This window comes from Mustela nigripes, chromosome 7 (assembly GCF_022355385.1).
Source record: "Mustela nigripes isolate SB6536 chromosome 7, MUSNIG.SB6536, whole genome shotgun sequence".
Lineage (NCBI taxonomy): Eukaryota > Metazoa > Chordata > Mammalia > Carnivora > Mustelidae > Mustela > Mustela nigripes.
This window is the reverse complement of record NC_081563.1, coordinates 117,930,732-117,949,710: the sequence shown is the minus strand read 5'-3', so window position 1 is coordinate 117,949,710 and position 18,979 is coordinate 117,930,732. Positions and strand designations below refer to the sequence as shown.

The following is an 18,979-nucleotide window of genomic DNA, read 5'->3' as shown; positions in this document are numbered from 1 at the left end:
CTATGAAAGAATCCATTCGGAAACTGTGTTCTGATATTTAAAAGGATTGAAAACCACAGACCTAAGGCTTACTAAAGGTCATAAATACCAGGTATTATTTGAGACCATTTATGTACTCTGAATTCCCAGAGGTTACCATGAAGGCTACTGAAAAACAAAGAAATTCCCAAAGAATCCTGACCAATATAACCATGACTTACTTGAACAACTCAGGTTCCCTGGACAGTCCAGGCAGCTGCCAAGACATGCGGGGTATTAATGACAGCCTTTGGAGTCAGCAGGCTAGCAGCCACCTCACTGAAACTGTCATTAAAAGCAAGGAAAGGGCCAGAGGCAAGCAGGTGCTGGCCAGTGATGCTCTCCCCAAGCAGGAAAGGAGGCCTACCCCACAGGCACATCCCAGAGATGGAAATGACAGATACAAGTGTCAGGAAAATAAAGAACAAGAAACAAACAAGTTATGAAACTGGTCTCCATTTCTTAAGGCCATATAGAAATTTTACATCAGAGAGAAAGTAAGGGACCATAGGAAGACTCAACTACCACTCCAGAGATTCGGATCCCTGCTGTTCAACTCCTCACTGTGTGACCACAGGCAAGGCCCTTCCCGTTTGTGGGTCTCAGCTGCCCCAAGCAGAGTGTAAGACTTTCAGACTCAGTGATGTTTCAAGTCCTCTCTCATTCTAATAATAGGCTATTTACACCAGCCTGAGATTCAGAGGAAGCTGAACTATAAAGTAATAAGCTCAGCGTGCTGCTGGTAATAGTGCCTACCTGGCTGGGGCTTCTAACATGACTCTATGTCTGCTGTCCTCAAACTGCAGTCCCTGCAAATTCCTTCCAAGGACCAGTTTAGGTTTCCCTATGCCTGTCTCCTGGAAGCTCTACTTACTTGAATCATGAAGTCATTTTCCTCCTGAACCTCACAGATGCAGCGGACCACTTCAAAATCATAGCGGTCATCCCCATCAAGTTCTTCATCTGGATTGGTGGTCACGTCAACATCTTGACCATACTCCTCATCGCTCCAAAGAAAGCTCTCAGAAGAGGACTCGCTCAAATTATCTTCCTCTGAGAAGAAAGGAAAAACAACAGTCACTATTTTAAATTATAATTACAAAATTTTAAAAAACCTAGAATGTCAAGAGTGGAAGTGACCTTACAGCCCCACTCCTCTATGAACTTTCACAGAGCTGGGAAACAGGACTCCAATCTGTTCCCTGGGCCTGACATCTAGTAACAGCCCAAATGACGCATGCTGCCTGGTGATGAACTGAATTCCATTCCTCATTTTACTGAGAGTGAAGCCCAAAGTAAGTAGCACCTCAAGGTCACAGATCTCATTGGCAGGGAGGCTACAACGCCCCAGGAACTACACATATCATCATCCTAATGACTCAAAGATGTTCCTCAACCTCATCCCTTCCAGCCAGGACCTGGCTTACTGTCAAATCTACATCCAGAGCCACCTTTAAACTCTGTCAACAGTAGGAAAGGAAGAAGGGGCAGATTCCAGGGATAATCAGAATTAGAATCACTAGATGTTGGTGCCTGCTTAGTTATAATTACAGCTAACATTTACTGATCATTTCCTTTGTACCAGACACTGCTGTAAGTTCTTTCCATATAACTGCTAACTCTTTCCAAATTCAAAATCAACCTCTAAACTGCTGGAAAAGAAGCAGCTTCAATGTTGACTCAGATATCCCCAAGCAATCAGGTTAGATGCAGAGTCCATGAATAAGAAATGGAGCAATGAAAAGGGCAGGCATGCGAGAGGATAGGGTATAATGGATTTTGGGGGTTACAGACATACTGGTCTGGACGAACCTAAGAAGCATTCAACTAAAACCAAAGTTGGAGAGAAGAAAAGTTCAGGAAAGGCACAGCTAATTGCCTTTGGTTTATCTGACGCACTTCTTTATTTTGAAAATAAAACAGACTTATACTTGCAGAAGGCCTGGGGAGTAAGTTACAGTGTCAACATAAATCCAGCCTTCTCCAACTATTCTGCTATACAAATGATCAAGTCAGCAGACAGTCTCCTTACCAGATACTTTCACTTTCCCTTTATGGTTTCCAGATTCTGAGCCATGGAGCTGTGGGCTCATATGGACCCCCGGCTTATTTGAGGACCCGCACCTGGTGACAGCAAATGCCTTAGGTGGAGAAGGTTCCTGAGAGGTATCACTGATCTCCTCACTGCAAGGGCATTCTGGAAGATAGGATCAAAAAGGAATTAGCATGCCCAAATATCATCAGGGCATTCCAGAATCAATCCCACCCAACCAACAACTCCACTGTTCAAACAACTCCATGGGCAGAGGAGTTGATATTCAACTACAAAGGGGTGTGGAGGACAGATTTCGGGATTAATACTTCTAGATACTTCCAAGAACCTCAAAACCAAAAGCTTCCTCCTCACCATCACCCTTCTCCCTTTTTTCTGATAAGATTGTTTTTCTAAGCCAAAAGATATATTAAGAACAAAAGATGGCAGGGCACCTGAGTGGCTTAGTCATTAAGCATCTGCCTTTGGCTCCGGTCATGATCCCAGGGTTCTGGGATCAAGCCCCGCATTGGGCTCCCTGCTTGGCGGGAGGCATACTTCTCTCTCTCCCACTCCCCCTGCTTGTGTTCCCTCTCTCACTGTGTCTCTGTCAAATAAATAAATTAAGTTTTAAAAAATCTTAAAAAAAAAAAAAGAATAAAACATGGCAACCCTCTGGCTCCCAAGGTTGAACACTTATTTTCTTTTTTTTTTTTTTTTAAAGATTTTATTTATTTATTTGACAGAGAGAAATCACAAGTAGATGGAGAGGCAGGCAGAGAGAGAGAGAGAGGGAAGCAGGCTCCCTGCTGAGCAGAGAGCCCGATGTGGGACTCGATCCCAGGACCCTGAGATCATGACCTGAGCCGAAGGCAGTGGCTTAACCCACTGAGCCACCCAGGCGCCCGAACACTTATTTTCTTAACATCTTTGTAGAAGTTAGACACATTCTTTGAGAAGTAAATCCTTTATTGAAAGGCTTCAGAGATAATGTGTTTAAGAGTTGTGTGTAGGGCCTGTGGGTGAAGCAGTCAGTTAAGTATTCGACTCTTGCTTTCGGCTCAGGTTGTGATCTTAGGATCACGAGACTGAGCCTCACATTGGGCTCTACACTTAACGCAGAGTCTGCATTAAGAATCTCTGTCCCTCGGGCGCCTGGGTGGTTCAGTGGGTTAAAGCCTCTGTCCTCGGCTCAGGTCATGATCCCAGGGTCCTGGGATCAAGCCCCCCATCAGGCTCTCTGCTCTCGGCGGGAAGCCTGCTTCCTCCTCTCTCTCTCTCTGCCTGCCTCTCTGCCTACTTATGATCTCTGTCAAATAAATAAATAAAATCTTAAAAAAAAAAAAAAAGTCTCTGTCCCTCTCCCTCTGCCCCTACCCTCCAAAGATCTCTCTCTCTCTCAAATAAATAAATCTTTAAAAATAAATAAATAAATGTTGGGTGTACAAGGGGTGCCTGACTGGCCCAGTTTGGTGGAGCATGCAACTCTTGATCTTGTGGTCATAAGAGCCCTATACCGGGTGTAGAGATTACCTAAAAGTAAAATCATTAAAAAAAAAAAAAAAAGAGCTGCGTGTACAAACAAATACAGTCATTCATCTGTATATCTTCTCTTACTATAATGCTTTCACATTACTCTATGACAAGAGTACCATCATACTGGCCAATGCAGCAAGAAAGAAGGCCTTCCTAGATGACAGTGTGGCCCAGAAATGCTCAGGATGAATACTCCTCCCCTGCCAAGATCCATGCTAGGTTGATCCCACAAGCTCCCTTAAAGGCTTGCTGGGGGGCGAGGGGTGGGAGGTTGGGGGAACCAGGTGGTGGGTATTAGGGAGGGCACATATTGCATGGAGCACTGGGTGTGGTGCAAAAACAATGAATACTGTTATGCTGAAAAGAAATTTAAAACAACAACAACAAAGGCTTGCTGGCCCCTCTGCTCCTCAGTGCAATCTCAGGGCCAGGAGAGAAAGTAACCCCTCCCCAACCCATGGTAAGAAACCCAAGTGAAACACCCCAGGGGAAAAATTACCAGGTTTGGTTTTCTTTTTCTTTTTCTTTTTTTTCTTTGGCTTCACTCTCACAAACTCTTTGAATTTCTTCTCTTTATTCTTTTCCTTGTCTTTTGCAGCTGGAATTAAAAATAAGTGTAAGTCATGGCTTTCTAACACCTTGTTTCCAAGAGGTTTATTCTCAAATAAGAATGTCCAATTTGAAGAACTTAAGTGGGCAAAGGGACAGAGTTCTAGATCTGGCTCTGCCTACGAGGTGACCTTCTATTCTATCCCCCTCAAGACGCTGGAACCCCTTCTCCGTCATCTAGCCTTTAGACCAATGGTGAGCAAATTCTGACCCACTGCCTGTTATTTTAAGTTTTATTGAAACACACGATATGCGTTTGTTATATATTGATGATGGCTGCTTTCATGCTTCCACAGCAGAGTTGAAGAGTGAAGATGGAGGCTTTGTGACCCTCAATGCTGAAAATATTTGGCCTTCTACAGATTAAGTTTGCCAACCCTACTTAGATCACGACTCCTCACTAACTACATACTACAATAACCAGGTGAGATTTTTTAAAAGTGAGTGCCCAGGTCCCACTCACAAAATGCTGATTCATGTAGCTTACAGTGTGACCTGCATATCAAAAAAAATTTTTAATAACTGAAGTACAATTCACATAACATAAAACTACCCATTAAAAAATGAATACTACATACCTTCCAAATACAACAACTTCATTCTCTGCTACTCTTCACTGCAAACTCAAGTCATTGACACTCCCTATCCAAACTTCTCACTTCAGTTTTTCTTAATTCCATTCTAAAAAGCTTCCCACCACCACTTTAAGATTGTTTTCAGTTTTCAAAGTTAACAGTAGCTTCCCCATTGCAAAAATCCTGTTGTTTTGATAAGCAAAATATAGCATTTCAAATACTTGATCAAGCCTAACTCTGCAGAGGTCAAGAAGGGTTTAAGCACACATAGATCCTAGGACCTAACCACTCTACTCCTAGATATTTACTCAAGAGAAGGGATACTGTGTCCACACAGAGACATGCACATTAACACCCACTGATGCTGTAGTTTTAATCACACAAAGTAAAAAATGCCCAAATGTCCATCAGCAAGTGAATGAATCATTTGTGGTGCATTCACACAAGGGAATACTTTTCAGTGATAACAGTATTAAGTATTAATATGTGCAGCAACCTAAGTGAATCTCAAGTATGCTAAGTGAAAGGAGCCAGATTAAACCCTAGTACATACTGAATGACTCCATTTGTATAAAATTCTAGAAGATAAAAAGTAATCTATTAAAAAAAAAAAAACAACCACAGTGCCTAATGAGAGGAAGGAAGGAGTGAAAAGGAGGAATTAAAAAAGGGCATGTGGAAGGTCTGGAAGGCAACAGATGTGTTTACTGTCTTGACTGTGTTGCTCTTCAAATTATACAATTTAAATACGGGCAGTTCACTGCACAATTAAACTTCAATAAAGCTGTAAAAAAGAAAAGAAAAGAAAAGAAAAGAAAAAGTCCAGTGGTATGTAGGGCATTCACCATGTTGTACAACCTGCTCTACCCAGCTCCAAAACATTCCCATCACTCCTAAGGAAAATTCTTTATCACTAAACGGCTTCTCCCAGGTCCTCAGTCCTTAGTGACCACCATTTCTGCATCATGGCTACAGATGTATCTATTCTGGACATTTCATATAAATGCAATCACACAATACGTGACCTTCTGTGTCTGGCTTCTTTCACTTAGCATGCTTCCAAGGGCATCAAAAACACTCTTCAAGTGATTCTGATGTGGATTCAAGATGATCACAAAGCAGTTATGAGATAAGGTAACAATCAGATTCATCTGATTTTAACTAAGCACTGTGTGCAAAGAAACCACAAGCATCTATCTCACTTAATCCTAACAACAACCTGTGTATATCATTTTCATTTTACAGATAGGGAAACCAAAGCTCAGTGAGGTGAAGGTACCTGCCTGACATCGCGCAGATATTTGAAAACAAGCTCTTCAGCACCATGTCAGCGTCACAGCCCAGGCCTCTCTTTCTAATGGGCATCCAGGACCCATCAGAGAGGATAGTGGCCTGCCTTCCATAGCTGTCAAGCTTGGGCTCTACAGACAGAAGTTAATCAATTGGCTAAAGAATACAGGATTTAAGGGTCTCTAAGTTCCCTCCCAGTTAAAGCACTCCACAACTGAGAAAGTTCAACAAACAAGAACTCCAGAAAATACCTTGGTCTAATTTACAAAAATACTCAATTTAAGATTAAGAAACCAAGGTCCAAAGGAATAAGCTGACCTGGCCAAGGTCATACAGTTAATTTGCAAAACACAGTCAAATGCCTCCTGAATTTCATAAAAGCTATCAACAATATTTATTTTCCTCTGACCCTGGGAACAGTCTTCCTCAGATACAAAAACAGAACTCATGAGGCACCTGGGTGGCTCAGCGGGTTAAGTGACCAACTCTTGATTTTGTGGTCATGGAATCAAGCCCCGCATTGGGCTCCACTCTTAGCTCCTAGCCAGCTTGAGGATTTTCTCTCCCTCCCACTCTGCCCCTCCCTCCACTCTCTCACTCGTTACACACATAGAAAGGAAGAAATAAAACGGTCTTTGTTTGCAGAGACAAGACTGTCTATGTAGAAAATCCCAAAGAACTGACCAAAAACAAAAAACAAAACAAAAAACCTCCTGCTGGAACTAAGAGTGATTATAGCAAGGTTGCAAAGGAACAAGGTTAATATACAAAAGTCCACTGTTTTCCTATATATTAGCAATGAACGACTGGAATTTCAGAACAGTAAATAGGAAGAAGGCCTGCATGTCTCCATTGGAACTCAAATGGGAATTTGGGTGAGGGAGAGAAGATGATGTGGCTAGAAGCGATCGTGGCATCATGTGGGGCCTTGTAAGGAAGTTGGTCTTTATTACGAGCAATTAGGAGGCCACTGGAAGCATCTGAGTAAAGGACTAAAAGAAGGTGATATATTGCCTCACATATCACTTGCTCCTTGCTCAGCAGGGAGCCTGCTTCTCCCTCTGCCTGCCATTCCCTCTGCTTGTGCTCTTACTCACTCTCTGACAAATAAATAAAATCTTAAAAAAAAAAAAAACTCTCTAAAAAGAAAAGTCGATACATTGTCACACACAAACATACAGAAACTATTGCCCAACCCAGTTTTTTTATTTGTAAACTCAGGTTTTAATGACCTCCAAATTAAAGTGACTATATCCATTAGTTCACTAAAAGGCCAAGAGCATTAACCCATCAGCACAAGTGGCTGCAGAAGAGATCACCTTGGTCCTGGATCCTTGACAGGTCAAGATGTAGGGTATAAACTGCCAAGTACCTGGGCATACCCAGTTATCATCTAAGTATGGGAGGGTTTTTTGGGGTCTTTTTTCATTTTACATTTTATAAAACTGTATCACATCCTTTAAGAAACCCAAAAGGTAGTAAGAGAAGAATGGGGCAGTTCATTCCATACAAGGGATTCCTGAAGTCCCCACATTATTCAAAGTCACATAATTCATGACTAACATTTCCATAAAATGAAGACATAATGAACACTCTCATTGGCTTTTGAAATCAAATGGTTAATGAATTTTCTGTTTCTTAGGATTTGCATTAATTCAAATTTTGCAAATAAGACTTTTCAAATCATACAACTTCAAACTGGTAATTTTGCATAAAATGCAGCTATAGCTTAACATTGTTACCACGCAACAGAGGAGGAAGTGAAATTCAGAGAAGCTGCAAGATCACGCAGACTGCCGAACAGGAAAGGAGAACTCAGACCTCTGAGAGGACATGGGCCCTGAGCACAGTCCCTGAAATAGGAACCAGGGCATGGATCTGCTCTGCAGTACAACACCACCACCACCTGGCTTCCTGGCTCTGCAGGTTTCTTTTCTCACCTTGCACCTGCTGGGTGTAGGAGACACCTATCTCCGAGAATCTCTTATACTCCTCCTTCACTGAGCAGCGTGTAATTGAGCAGGATTGACTCCACACTCAGTTGAATCAGTAAGAGTAATCCCATGGCCCCAGTTGCAATCTTAGGTTTAGATAATCTGAGCCTGGCCAACTGGTTCCTAGGACAGGGACTGGAATGGCCTGATATGACCCACAAGTGGGATTCTGGTCCAACATGTATAAAAAGGATATGTTTTTGCTCTTTTATTAGATTTGAATGAAGCAGTATGGAGTCTTAAATGATACTGGCTACCACCCTATGACCACAAGGTATCCAGCCTGAAAACAGCACTGAGAAGTGAGATGGTTAGACAGTCCTGGAGCTGTCCCTCCCCTGTACTGCCCCATTATGTGAACCAACAGACCCCTTGACTGTAGAGTCAATTCAAATAGGATTTCCTGTTACTTGTAACTAAAAGCATCCCAAGTCTTGCTGCTGGTCTGAAATAGGGTCACCTTAAGCTTTAAAGAGTTCCCTCCAAAGGCTTCAATTAGAGGAGTAAACAATGAAGATAAAAAGAAGAGCTATTCTAGGAAGCTGTTCTATAGAGGTCTATGGTCTCTGAATGCACAAGAAGAGAGAAAAATCTTCAGAGTTTCACACTGGCTTCCAGCTGAAAACTGTGAAGTCACATGTGGCCTGGGGTGGCAGAGCTCACAGGGACAAATGTCCAGCAGTGACTAAGCTAATGCAGGTGATTCCCTGAGGTACAGGGGTAGACAAGCGGACAATAGGCAGAACTCATTCGGATTACCCATGGACACAGGAAGTCTCCTGCAGGGAAGCACTCCTACTCTCCACTCTAGGACCCAGGGGCGGGCATCCTTCCCTGGAATCCTAAGACCAAACTCACAGCCTAGAGAGGGTGTAGACTCTGCAACTAGACTCAAATCGTGGCTCCACCACCTGCTAGATGTACAGATACTGGTTCAAGTTAACCCAACTCATCTGCGTCTTGAGTTTCTAATTTATCAATTGGGCACAACAGTACCCATCTCACAGGCTCTGTTTTGAGAATTAAACAAGACAATACAAGGAAAGACTTGGAACAGTGCCTAGCACATGGCGAGTTCTCAAATGTTAGCTGTTGCTATCTTGCTTGCAATACCCTCTCCATAGAGGGTGAGACTGGTCTGCTGTCAGTTTTCTCCTTGGACGGCCTGACCCACACAGTATGAGCCTGACTGCAGAGCTTCTTCTAGATTGCCCAAGCCCGGCTGCACAAAGAGCAATTTCCTGCCAAGGCTCTGGATCAGAAAGCAGCCTGTTACCTGAGGAGGGTGAGGCTTTTCTAGGATGGCCACTGTCATCTCCTCAGGCTGCAGGTGCTCATCAGAAGTCCTAGAGCCTTTCTCCCTCTGTACAGCCAGCTCCCTAGTTCCCCACCAGACAACCGCCATCTTATGAGAGCAGAAGGACATAAGACTACTGATTCCAGGAGGGAAAGGCACAGAATAACATCACCATAGTCCATGGCAGAACTGCCACGTGGCTGGGACAAGGAGCAACCAGAGCATGCTCTGACCTGCATGAAGGGATGGCAAGCAGCTCAAGGGCAGAGTGGAAGTGGGCATGCTCTTGGAGAGATTCTCACTGCCTACCAGAGCAGGTGATACTCGTGGCTTAACACTACCTTTTCACCATGCCTACCTTCCCAGCCTCATCTCCCAGCAGTACCCGCCGCTGGCTCCCACCACAGATCCCACCCAAACACCAGCCCCACAGGGCTCTCCAACCACCCCCTCTTAAATCCTGCATTTTTCTGCCTTAGTTCACATGGCAGAGACTGCTATGCATTCTCCAATACCCATTTCTCCACCTCTTTCATAAGAAAAGAGAACATTTTCCAGTTTCTCCTGAGCAAGGTGAGGCCAGGGACAATATGTTCTGGCCTATGGGCTATGAACAGAAGTGATCTGTGGCACTTCTGGGTTATACCCTTAAAAGAAAGACATATGCCCTCCCCTTCCCTTCCCAGCAGCAGAAAGACAGGCAAGGTGGTAAGCAATCCTGAACCACGCAAAGGAAAAGTAACAACTAAGCACAATGCAACCATGAGCACTGGACACCATGCTCATGCTTGGACACCACAGATCCACAACAGAGCTACCCCCACAGAGATAGAGTCAACATTTGTCATTTCCTGACTTGTTCATTTTAGCCATTCTGACTGGTGTGAGGCGGTATCTCATTGTGGTTTTGATTTGTATTTCCCTGATGCCGAGTGATGTTGAGCACTTTTTCATGTGTCTGTTGTCCACCTGCATGTCTTCTTTGCAGAAATGTCTGTTCATGTCTTCTGCCTGCTTCTTGACTGGATTATTTGTTCTTTGGGTGTTGAGTTTGGTAAGTTCTTTATAGATTTTGGATACTAGCCCTTTATCTGATATGTCATTTGCGAATAACTTCTCCCACTCTGTCAGTTGTCTTTTGTTTTTTTTGACTGTTTCCTTTGCTGTGCAATTAAATTTAATTGTGTAAAATATATTTTCTATTTAGACATGTATGTGCTTGAACATGAACAGAAAATATCTGAAAAAAGTTTGCTAAAACAAAAATAGTCACATCTGCAATGGAGATGGAAATGCCAAGGGGAGGGAGACCTTTTCCCTTAGCATTCTGTGGTACTGATTTCACAGCAATCATATGTCACTTTTATACTTGGGGGTGGGGAGTACAAAAATTACAGATTCTAAACTTAGAGCCACTGAAATGGAATGTCTGGAAAGCAGGGCCCAAAAAAATCTGTATTTTAACAAGTTATCTAAGGGCGCTTGGGTGGCTCAGCTGGATAAGCATCTGCCTTCAGCTCAGGTCCTGATCCCAGACTTCATACTCACCGGGGAGTCTGCTTCTCCTTCTCCCTCTGCATCCCCCAGCCCCACCATTCATGTTCACTCTCTCTTTCAAATAAATAAATTAATTAAAAAAAAAAAGGCATCTAGTGTGACTCCCAGGCAGAGGGATTAGCCACTGCTCCAGCTGAGACCTGTGCCAGGTGGTATATGGCGTGAGGGGAAAATCTCAGTGACGAGTCCCTCAAGTTCTAGGACATAAGCTTGTCCCCAGAATTAAATATGTATTCAATGGCAAAGAGATATAAACTCACCTAAAAGATACAAAATGGCCATGAAAGCCAGTAGGACTGGCCAGTAATAGACACTAACATCCTTTAAGGATGCTATTGATCCCTAAGAAATCAGTGCTTGGCCCTAAATGAAACAAGCATCACCCAGGCAAGAGAATGCTCCAGTCTGAGAACTGAGCCCATCTTTTTTCCTTTGTGCCAGGAATATCCACAACCAAGATCTCAAGCAGAACAGGACTCTGGTCTCTTTTGTAATGCCCGGAAAAGAGTCTAACAAATACTAGGTATTCAGTAAATGGGGCTCAATGAACAAGTCAATCTGTTTCAGTCTGAGGCATTTCTAACTCCAGTGTTCTAACCCAATGGTCAATAAGCAACTTTCTCTTCCCACACAGGTCTGAACTAGATATAGGAAAGGAGTTTTGATAGCTGTGGACTTCGTTTCAAATAAGTAACTGGCACTTGGCCTTGACCATCATCTACTGCACTTTGGTTCATACCAGCCAAGATAGCCATCCTGAGCAAGACTCTGATGAAGTCACTAAGGTGGTGAGTGCTTTCATGGCCTGAAGCCCTCATGACGAGTCTCCTCCTGGGTGACTACTGGCCAGCTGTCCTTCCTCAGGCAGCTCCTGTTAGCTCAATGCTTAGGCTTGCCAAGTGCATGCTAGACTGCCTAAAGCTGAGAGTATTAGAGCTAAACAGTCCAATACAAAGTCTACTGGTCATATGTAGCTACTGAGCACCTGCAATGTGGCTAGTCTGAATTGAAATGTTCAAAGAGCATAAAATACAAAATAAAATCACTAGATTTTAAAGACTTAGTATAAGAATATAAAATAGCTCATTGTAAATTTTTATACTGTTTATATGCTGAAATAACAATATTTGGATATAACAATATTTGGATATACTGAATTAATAAAATACATAATTTCATCTGTTTCTTTTTACATTTTTTTTAAAAGATTTTATTTATTTATTTGAAAGAGAATGAGTGAGAGAGAACATGAGAGAGGAGAAGAGAAGGTCAGAGAGAGAAGCAGACTCCCCAAGGAGCTGGGAGCCTGATGCAGGACTTGACCCTGGAAGTCTGGGATCATGACCTGAGCCCAAGGCAGTCACTCAACCAACTGAGCCACCCAGGCGCCCCTCTTTTTACATTTTAAAAACTGGCTATTAGGGTGCCTGGGTGGCTCAGGCTCAGGTAAGCATCTGCCTTCATGATATCAGGGGTCCTGGGATCAAGTCCCACATCAGGCTCTCTGCTCAGCGGGAGTCTGCTTCTCCCTCTCACTCTCCCTCTGTGCTCCCCCAGCCTTAAATGAATAAATAAAATCTTTATAAAAACTAAATAAAAATTAGAAAAATAAAAATTAAAATGTAGCTGTTAGAAAAAGTTACATGTGGCTTGCATTGTATTTCTAATAAATAATACATCATATATGGCTAAGAAACCCCCACTGTATCTTTGCAACATGGCTGAGGACTGATCTCTTACAGGGTCAGAGATCACCTTAGTTAACATGGCCTGCCCCACTGTCCTGCAACCTGATTTCATACCTTCTTGGAAACACTATCACATGTCCTAGGAGTTGCATATGTCATTTAATACCTACGTATTTTGGGGTGCCTCAGTGGCTCAGTTGGTTAAGCATCCAGCTCTTGATTTTGGCTCAGGTCAAGGTCTCACAGGTTTTGGAACGGAGTCCTACATCGGGCTCCTCACTAAGCATGAAGCTTGTGTGAAAAGTTCTCTCCCTGTGTCCCTCCCCTCCGCAAAATAAATAAATCATTAAAAAAAAATACCTCTGTATTTTAATGGAGAAGTTATAAGCCAAAAATAAATAATGATGTTACAATTTCAGGTAAAAAGAACCTGAAGAGCTTGTAGAATTTACTGAAAAGTCATTAAAAATGCCTCTGCAGGTGCTTGGCTGGCTCAATCAGTAGGCCATGCAACTCTTAATCTTGGCACCGTGAGTTCAAGCCCCACACTGGCTACAGAGATAACTTAAAAAAAAAGTCTTCTAAAATTTCCCCAGAAATATGTAATTTTTCGATTTTAAGTTTTAAAAAAAAATTTTTCAAAATAGTTTTTTTGTGATAAAACACGAACATGAGATTTTGTTTCTCCCTTACTACCACCATTGTCATTTCTATGCAAAATAAACAGTGCTATTAGAAAATATCTTCAGTTATGATTAGATGAAATTGAACTCAAATCTGGAGACAGCAAGAGAGTCCCACAATGTTTCAGTTCTTTTGCCCTGCTGGCAGGGATGGGGTAGGCTTGGGGGATAGAATGATTGTACTCCTGCTGTTCTGAGCTCAAGTTCACTGGTAGCTTCTGAAGGAGCTCCATTTCCTTGACTGTTCCCACTCATACTAGGATTATAGGGCCCTCAAAAGCTAAGTGACTTCTCAAGGTAACTTGAGGAGCAGGAGGCCAAGGTAAGACTATCAGTTAGGTATTTCTATTTCTTCCAGGACCGCCACAGCCCCATGATGCAATGCCTAAGGATCACTTGTCATTTTCAGTCTTTGAAATTCAATTGGACACCAACCTAATGCCTTCTTTTGTGTCAGAAATGCAAGCAATGTGACCTGAGCAACAGAGAGTCCTCTATAATACAGATACAACACAGAACCAAAGTACTTACTTGGGGAACTGGCAGAGACCCGCTTCCTGGTCAGGCTCTCCTGGTTGGCCTTGTCTGAAGCTGAAGAGCCCCTCGTTTGGACATGCCTCTTTCCTGGGTTCTCCTCTGGCTCTGGTGACTTCTCCATCCCATGGAAATACTTCATGTGATAATGCAACAGTTTGGCCTTGCGGAAAAATTTTAGACAATCCACAACCTTGCACCTGAATTTGTGATCTAGGTCGACAGTTGGTGCTTTACATGTCACAAAATCATCTGTTTTCTTAAAAGTATTTGTTACTGAAAAATAAAACAGAAACAAAAACAAAGATCCCTTGTGTTTAACCTAGTTATTATTACATGTGCATTAACACATAGCAATAGAAAGTGAAAGAGCAGAATGCATATGTAGCTGGAGACATTAGACAGCCATTACCTCCCCAGATTACTGTTTGGAGAGAATGGATACAACTTCAGGATAAATAATACAGACTCAACCATGATTCATCTTCTGAAAGAAAAGATCAACATGTTTTTTGTTTGTTTGTTTTTTAAGCAGCCATACAAGTTCTCAAGTTTATAGACTACGGGGAAAGAATGGGGGGAAATCCCTTAAAAACAAAAAAATCAAGGACCCATCCCAGCACTTACTACTGATGAGTTGGACCAGATTCAGACTTATTACCATCCTGGTACCTGCATGTGTCGACAGAACTAGGGAATATTGTGGTGGGATCTCTTTATGAAACCAAAAGGATCTCACAATGGTTTCTACACAAAGACAGCATAACTGTTACGAAGGTTTTTGACATTTTGCTATTGTGTACTTTGTTGGAACAAAGGGACTCAGAGATAGTAAGAGAAAAAATGACAACCAAATAAATGGAGCCGAAGGCATAAGGAGTCAGAAGTCAATAATCAAATTTAAAGAGCCAGAAAAAGTTTGAAACCACCCCCCCCCAAACCAGAAGGCAATGGTCTATCATGTTATCAATGACAAAAAAATAAGAGCTGTCACAAGGAATGCATGTGTCTTGGAAAGAGTTTATTGAAGACTGCCTTAACAATGCCCTCACCTCAATGAGAGCAATCATGTTAAACTCAAATTCTTCTACTCTACTTGAATAGGTTACCCAAGAATATTCGGAGTGGACCTTTCTTGAGTGAACCAAATTTTTCCTTAATGCAGTGATACAATTTCCATTAGAAGCAGAAAGCATACTGAACCACTGGTAAATATTAGGACTACATTTTCAAATACCATTCCATCATCAGAAAAAAAAAATTTTTAACTCCATCTAAATCATATTCTATATTTCAAAATCAGCACTAGGGTATGATTACGAAGTTGTTATGCTGATGATGTGACAGATGCCATTATATGGGCAATTTATACAAGTGAAAAATTATACAGATACACACACATCCCAAAGCAGAATGCCTTAAAATCACTTTCTATCTCTAACGAGAGATAAAATAAAGAGGTACCAATCAATAAGATGCAGTTAAGAGAAGAAAAGTAACATGAAATAAAATGGAATTTATACAAATGGTTGTACTGGAAAAGCATGGCAGTGGAGAAATTCAAAACTCTAACCTCCAGTGCTCGCTTCAGCAACACATATACAAAACTCAAACCTCCAATATATCCTAAAATTATTTCGTAAAAGAAATTACAAACGATTTCTCTGGATTTCCTCCTCTTGGGCCTAGTAAGTTGAACCACGTGAATTTGCCATTTTTTGTACATTAAGAAGGTTAAACATTAGTTACATCACACAGTTCAACCTAATAATTCCTTTTTCCATTGTGAGTCTCAAAAATCACTGCAGACAAGGGACAGCTGAGTGGCTCTGTCGGTTAAGCATCTGACTCTTGGTTTCCGCTCAGGTCATGATCTCGGGGTCATGAGATTGAGCTCTATGTTGGGTTCTGTGATCAGTGCAATCTGTTTGAGATTCTCTCTCTCCCTCTGCCTCTAACCTTCTTCTAGCTCAGGCTTCCTCTCCCCCTCTCTAAAATAAATAAATCAATCAATCTTTTAAAAAAGTAGTATGGTATAATGGAATCAGCTCAACTTTAAATACCAGCTCTACCTTTCTTAGCCGTATATATAAGTTGTGCATATTTTCTAAACTATTCTCAATCAGTATCTATAAAAGAGAATAAATACAACCTATTTTAAAGAGGTAAGAGAAGGCTATAATGTATGCGCCTGGCACAAAGCTGTTCATTTCAAATATTAAATACATCTTGAAAAACAGGCTTATGTCCTTTATGGAATGTGGCTATTATAATTATCAACCACACTGAAACATTCCTTCAACCAGTCCTCATAAGCTCTGGCTGCAGACATGTAACTCTATAAGCACTGTCTTTTCTGCATTCTTCTAAAAAATGTGAAATCCAAACCAACCACAAGATTCCTAATATGGCCACTCAATAGGATTATTACCCCCACCTTTTAAAACATCATACTTTTACTAATGCAGCCAAAGGGTTTTATAAATTCACTACATTTTTTAAATAAACACATTATAGGGTGCTGGAAAGTACCAGCTTAGTCCAACAAAATCCTGAACTTTTTTTTTCTTTTTTTTTTTTTTGCCTTTTAAAAATGTGAATTAAAGTACATTTCCATTTTCCCCAAACAGTTTTGTCAAACTACATACTGGAAGTTACATATTTATCCCTAACAAACTCCATGAGATTATTTTAGTGCAAGAAGTTTTTAACTCTTGATTCTGTAATTCTATATATTCACATCTTTATCTAAGTTGTTGATAAAGATCCAGTGGGACAGAGCTGAGGACAGTCTCCAGGCTCACACCAAGCAATGAATCTACACTCTCTCAGGTAGAACTGCCTGAGCCAGTTCAATTTCATCTATGCAGATTCCCAATACACTTATGCATCTATCTCCTACTGATTCAGACAGAGATTTCAAGAAAGATGTGCTCAAACTATCTGCTGAAATAAAGATGCACTTGGTCTGACAGTGCTATAGATCCCCAAAATTAATATGTAAAAACCTAATCCCCAATATGTTGGTTTTTGGAGGTGGGGCCTTTGGGAGCTGATTAGGCCATGACAACAGAGCCCACATGAACGGGACTAGTAACCTTATAAAAGAGACCCCAGAGAGTTCCCTTTTCCCTTCTGCCACATGGTGACATAGAGAGAAGACTGCTGCTTTCTAACTAGGAAGCAGGCTTTTTACTAGACAATGAATCTGCTGGTGCCTTGATCGTGGACTTCCCAGGCTCCTCAACTGTGAGATATAAACATTATTGTTTACAAGCCACCTGTATTCTGTTACAGCAGCTTGAATGGATGAAGACAGATAGTCTATCAATCCAGTTCTCAAAAGGAAGTAAGTTTAGTGTGGCAGCGTAAAAACTCTTCATCCCCAGAAATAAAACCCTTGGTTCCTCACAGCCAAGCAGAAGGCAAGAACAGTTGGACCTCCAAAGGTAAACAAGCATGGCACTTAGGTGGGCCACCTGCCTCTAAGACATGGGAATAGTATCACAGCAGCTCAAGTAAACAGAGAAACCCCCCAGAAGAGAAGACACTGCCAGAATTCACTATCACAAAGCCCCTGACCAAATCAAGAGCTCTTTTCAAAATGGCAACATCAATGAAACAAAATGAGTCACTGGTTTTGCCCAAAGGAATAACTATTTAAAGAAGAATGATTTGAGAATTATGAATATTTGACCACAGAAGTTTGATAAGTCAGATTCCCTCATAAACTGAACTCAGTGAGTATAAACTGTTGATATACAAACCATTCCAATTCAGCCTGTCAATAATCTGCCTTGCACTGTCAGGAAAAACAACATAAGCACCAGGTTGAGAAAAGCAGCCAATAGGGTATGAATCAGTTATGGAAAATAACCTTTGTCAAAATCGGTTGTATTACACAATTAACTATAATTTTGGATCCACCAAACTGTCAATAAAAATGTTATATAGTAATAAAATAATGTTTAGGCTAACTTTTTAGCGATGATAAACTATTCGGGACATATTAAATTAGAATGAAACAACAGCAAAAACTATAAACATCCCAAGACTTAAGTAATTGCTTCCTTCTTCAAGAAGACCTTGCAAAAACCTGGTACTAGTTTTAACCCAACTAATTTTAGGAGAAATAAAAAAGTGGTATTTTCCAGACTTCATCATTTTATCTTAGATTTTGTATAAAGATGGCCAAGACAAGCTTACTAGGTGGCTTACTAGGTTTAAGCATCTGCCTTTGGCTCAGGTCATGATCCCAGGGTCCTAGGATCGAGCCCCACATCAGGCTCCCAGCTCAGTGGGGATCTGCTTCTCCCTCTGCCTTTCCCTCCCCCCACTCATGGACACTCTCTAATAAATAAATAAAACCTAAAAAAAAAAAAAAAAAAGAATCTACCTGTCTTCTTTGAATTCTCATTAAGGACTTCATGTAAAATAAATCTTACAGTATCTATCTCTTTCTATGTCTTACAGTTCGTTCTGCTCATTATTCTGAAATGCTGAAATGGGGGACACGTTCCATTCTTTACTTCTATGATACTTACCTTGGTGTATTGCAACATTAAACAAGAAAGCTGGCCTCTCCAAGACTATATCCTCACCAAATGGGAGGAAAAGTACTTATTTCACAAGACTCTAACATGTTTCCTTGAGGTAACAGAAGAGAAAACCCATTATTAACTACAGCAAGTTACTTGAGTATTAGTTGTCATCATGATTGTCACTGACTGCATGGTTGTTTGTTTAAAAAATCAAAGTTGTACAAAATCCCAGCCATAGGTCCCTCTATCAGTGACACAACCTGAAAAATTTTAACATCTAATTGTCCACTTTAATAATCAAACACTCAAGTTTGGTAATAAAAGCACAATAGGGACAATAAAAAATGATGTAACCAGCAAAATATTTTACATTTTCAAAGAATTTAAAAATAGAATATGGGGGCACCTGGGTGGCTCAGTCAGTTGAGCATCTGCCTTCAGCTTAGATAATGATCTGGGGGTTCTGGGACCCAGCCTGGCCTCGAGCTCCCTGCTCAGGGGAAAGCCTGATTTTCCCTCTTCCTCTGCCACTCCCCTTGCTTGTGTTCTCTCACTTGCTCCCTCTCAAATAAAAAAAATCTTTGAAAAAAATAAAAATAGAATATGCACAGCATAATTATACCAA

The 18,979-nt window shown here is 41.3% G+C and overlaps 1 protein-coding gene across 1 annotated transcript in view; it reads right to left on the bottom strand.

Annotated features, from left to right (window-relative positions):
- PHF20 (PHD finger protein 20) overlaps positions 1–18,979 on the bottom strand; it is a 147,862-nt gene that overhangs the window by 25,979 nt on the left and 102,904 nt on the right. Inside the window, exons 10-13 of the mRNA XM_059406916.1 lie at positions 13,811–14,089; positions 4,086–4,184; positions 2,051–2,215; positions 893–1,071 (exon numbers count right to left, since the gene is read on the bottom strand). Of these exons, the coding sequence (XP_059262899.1) occupies positions 893–1,071; positions 2,051–2,215; positions 4,086–4,184; positions 13,811–14,089 (722 nt within the window). The remainder of the gene's footprint in view (positions 1–892; positions 1,072–2,050; positions 2,216–4,085; positions 4,185–13,810; positions 14,090–18,979) is intronic.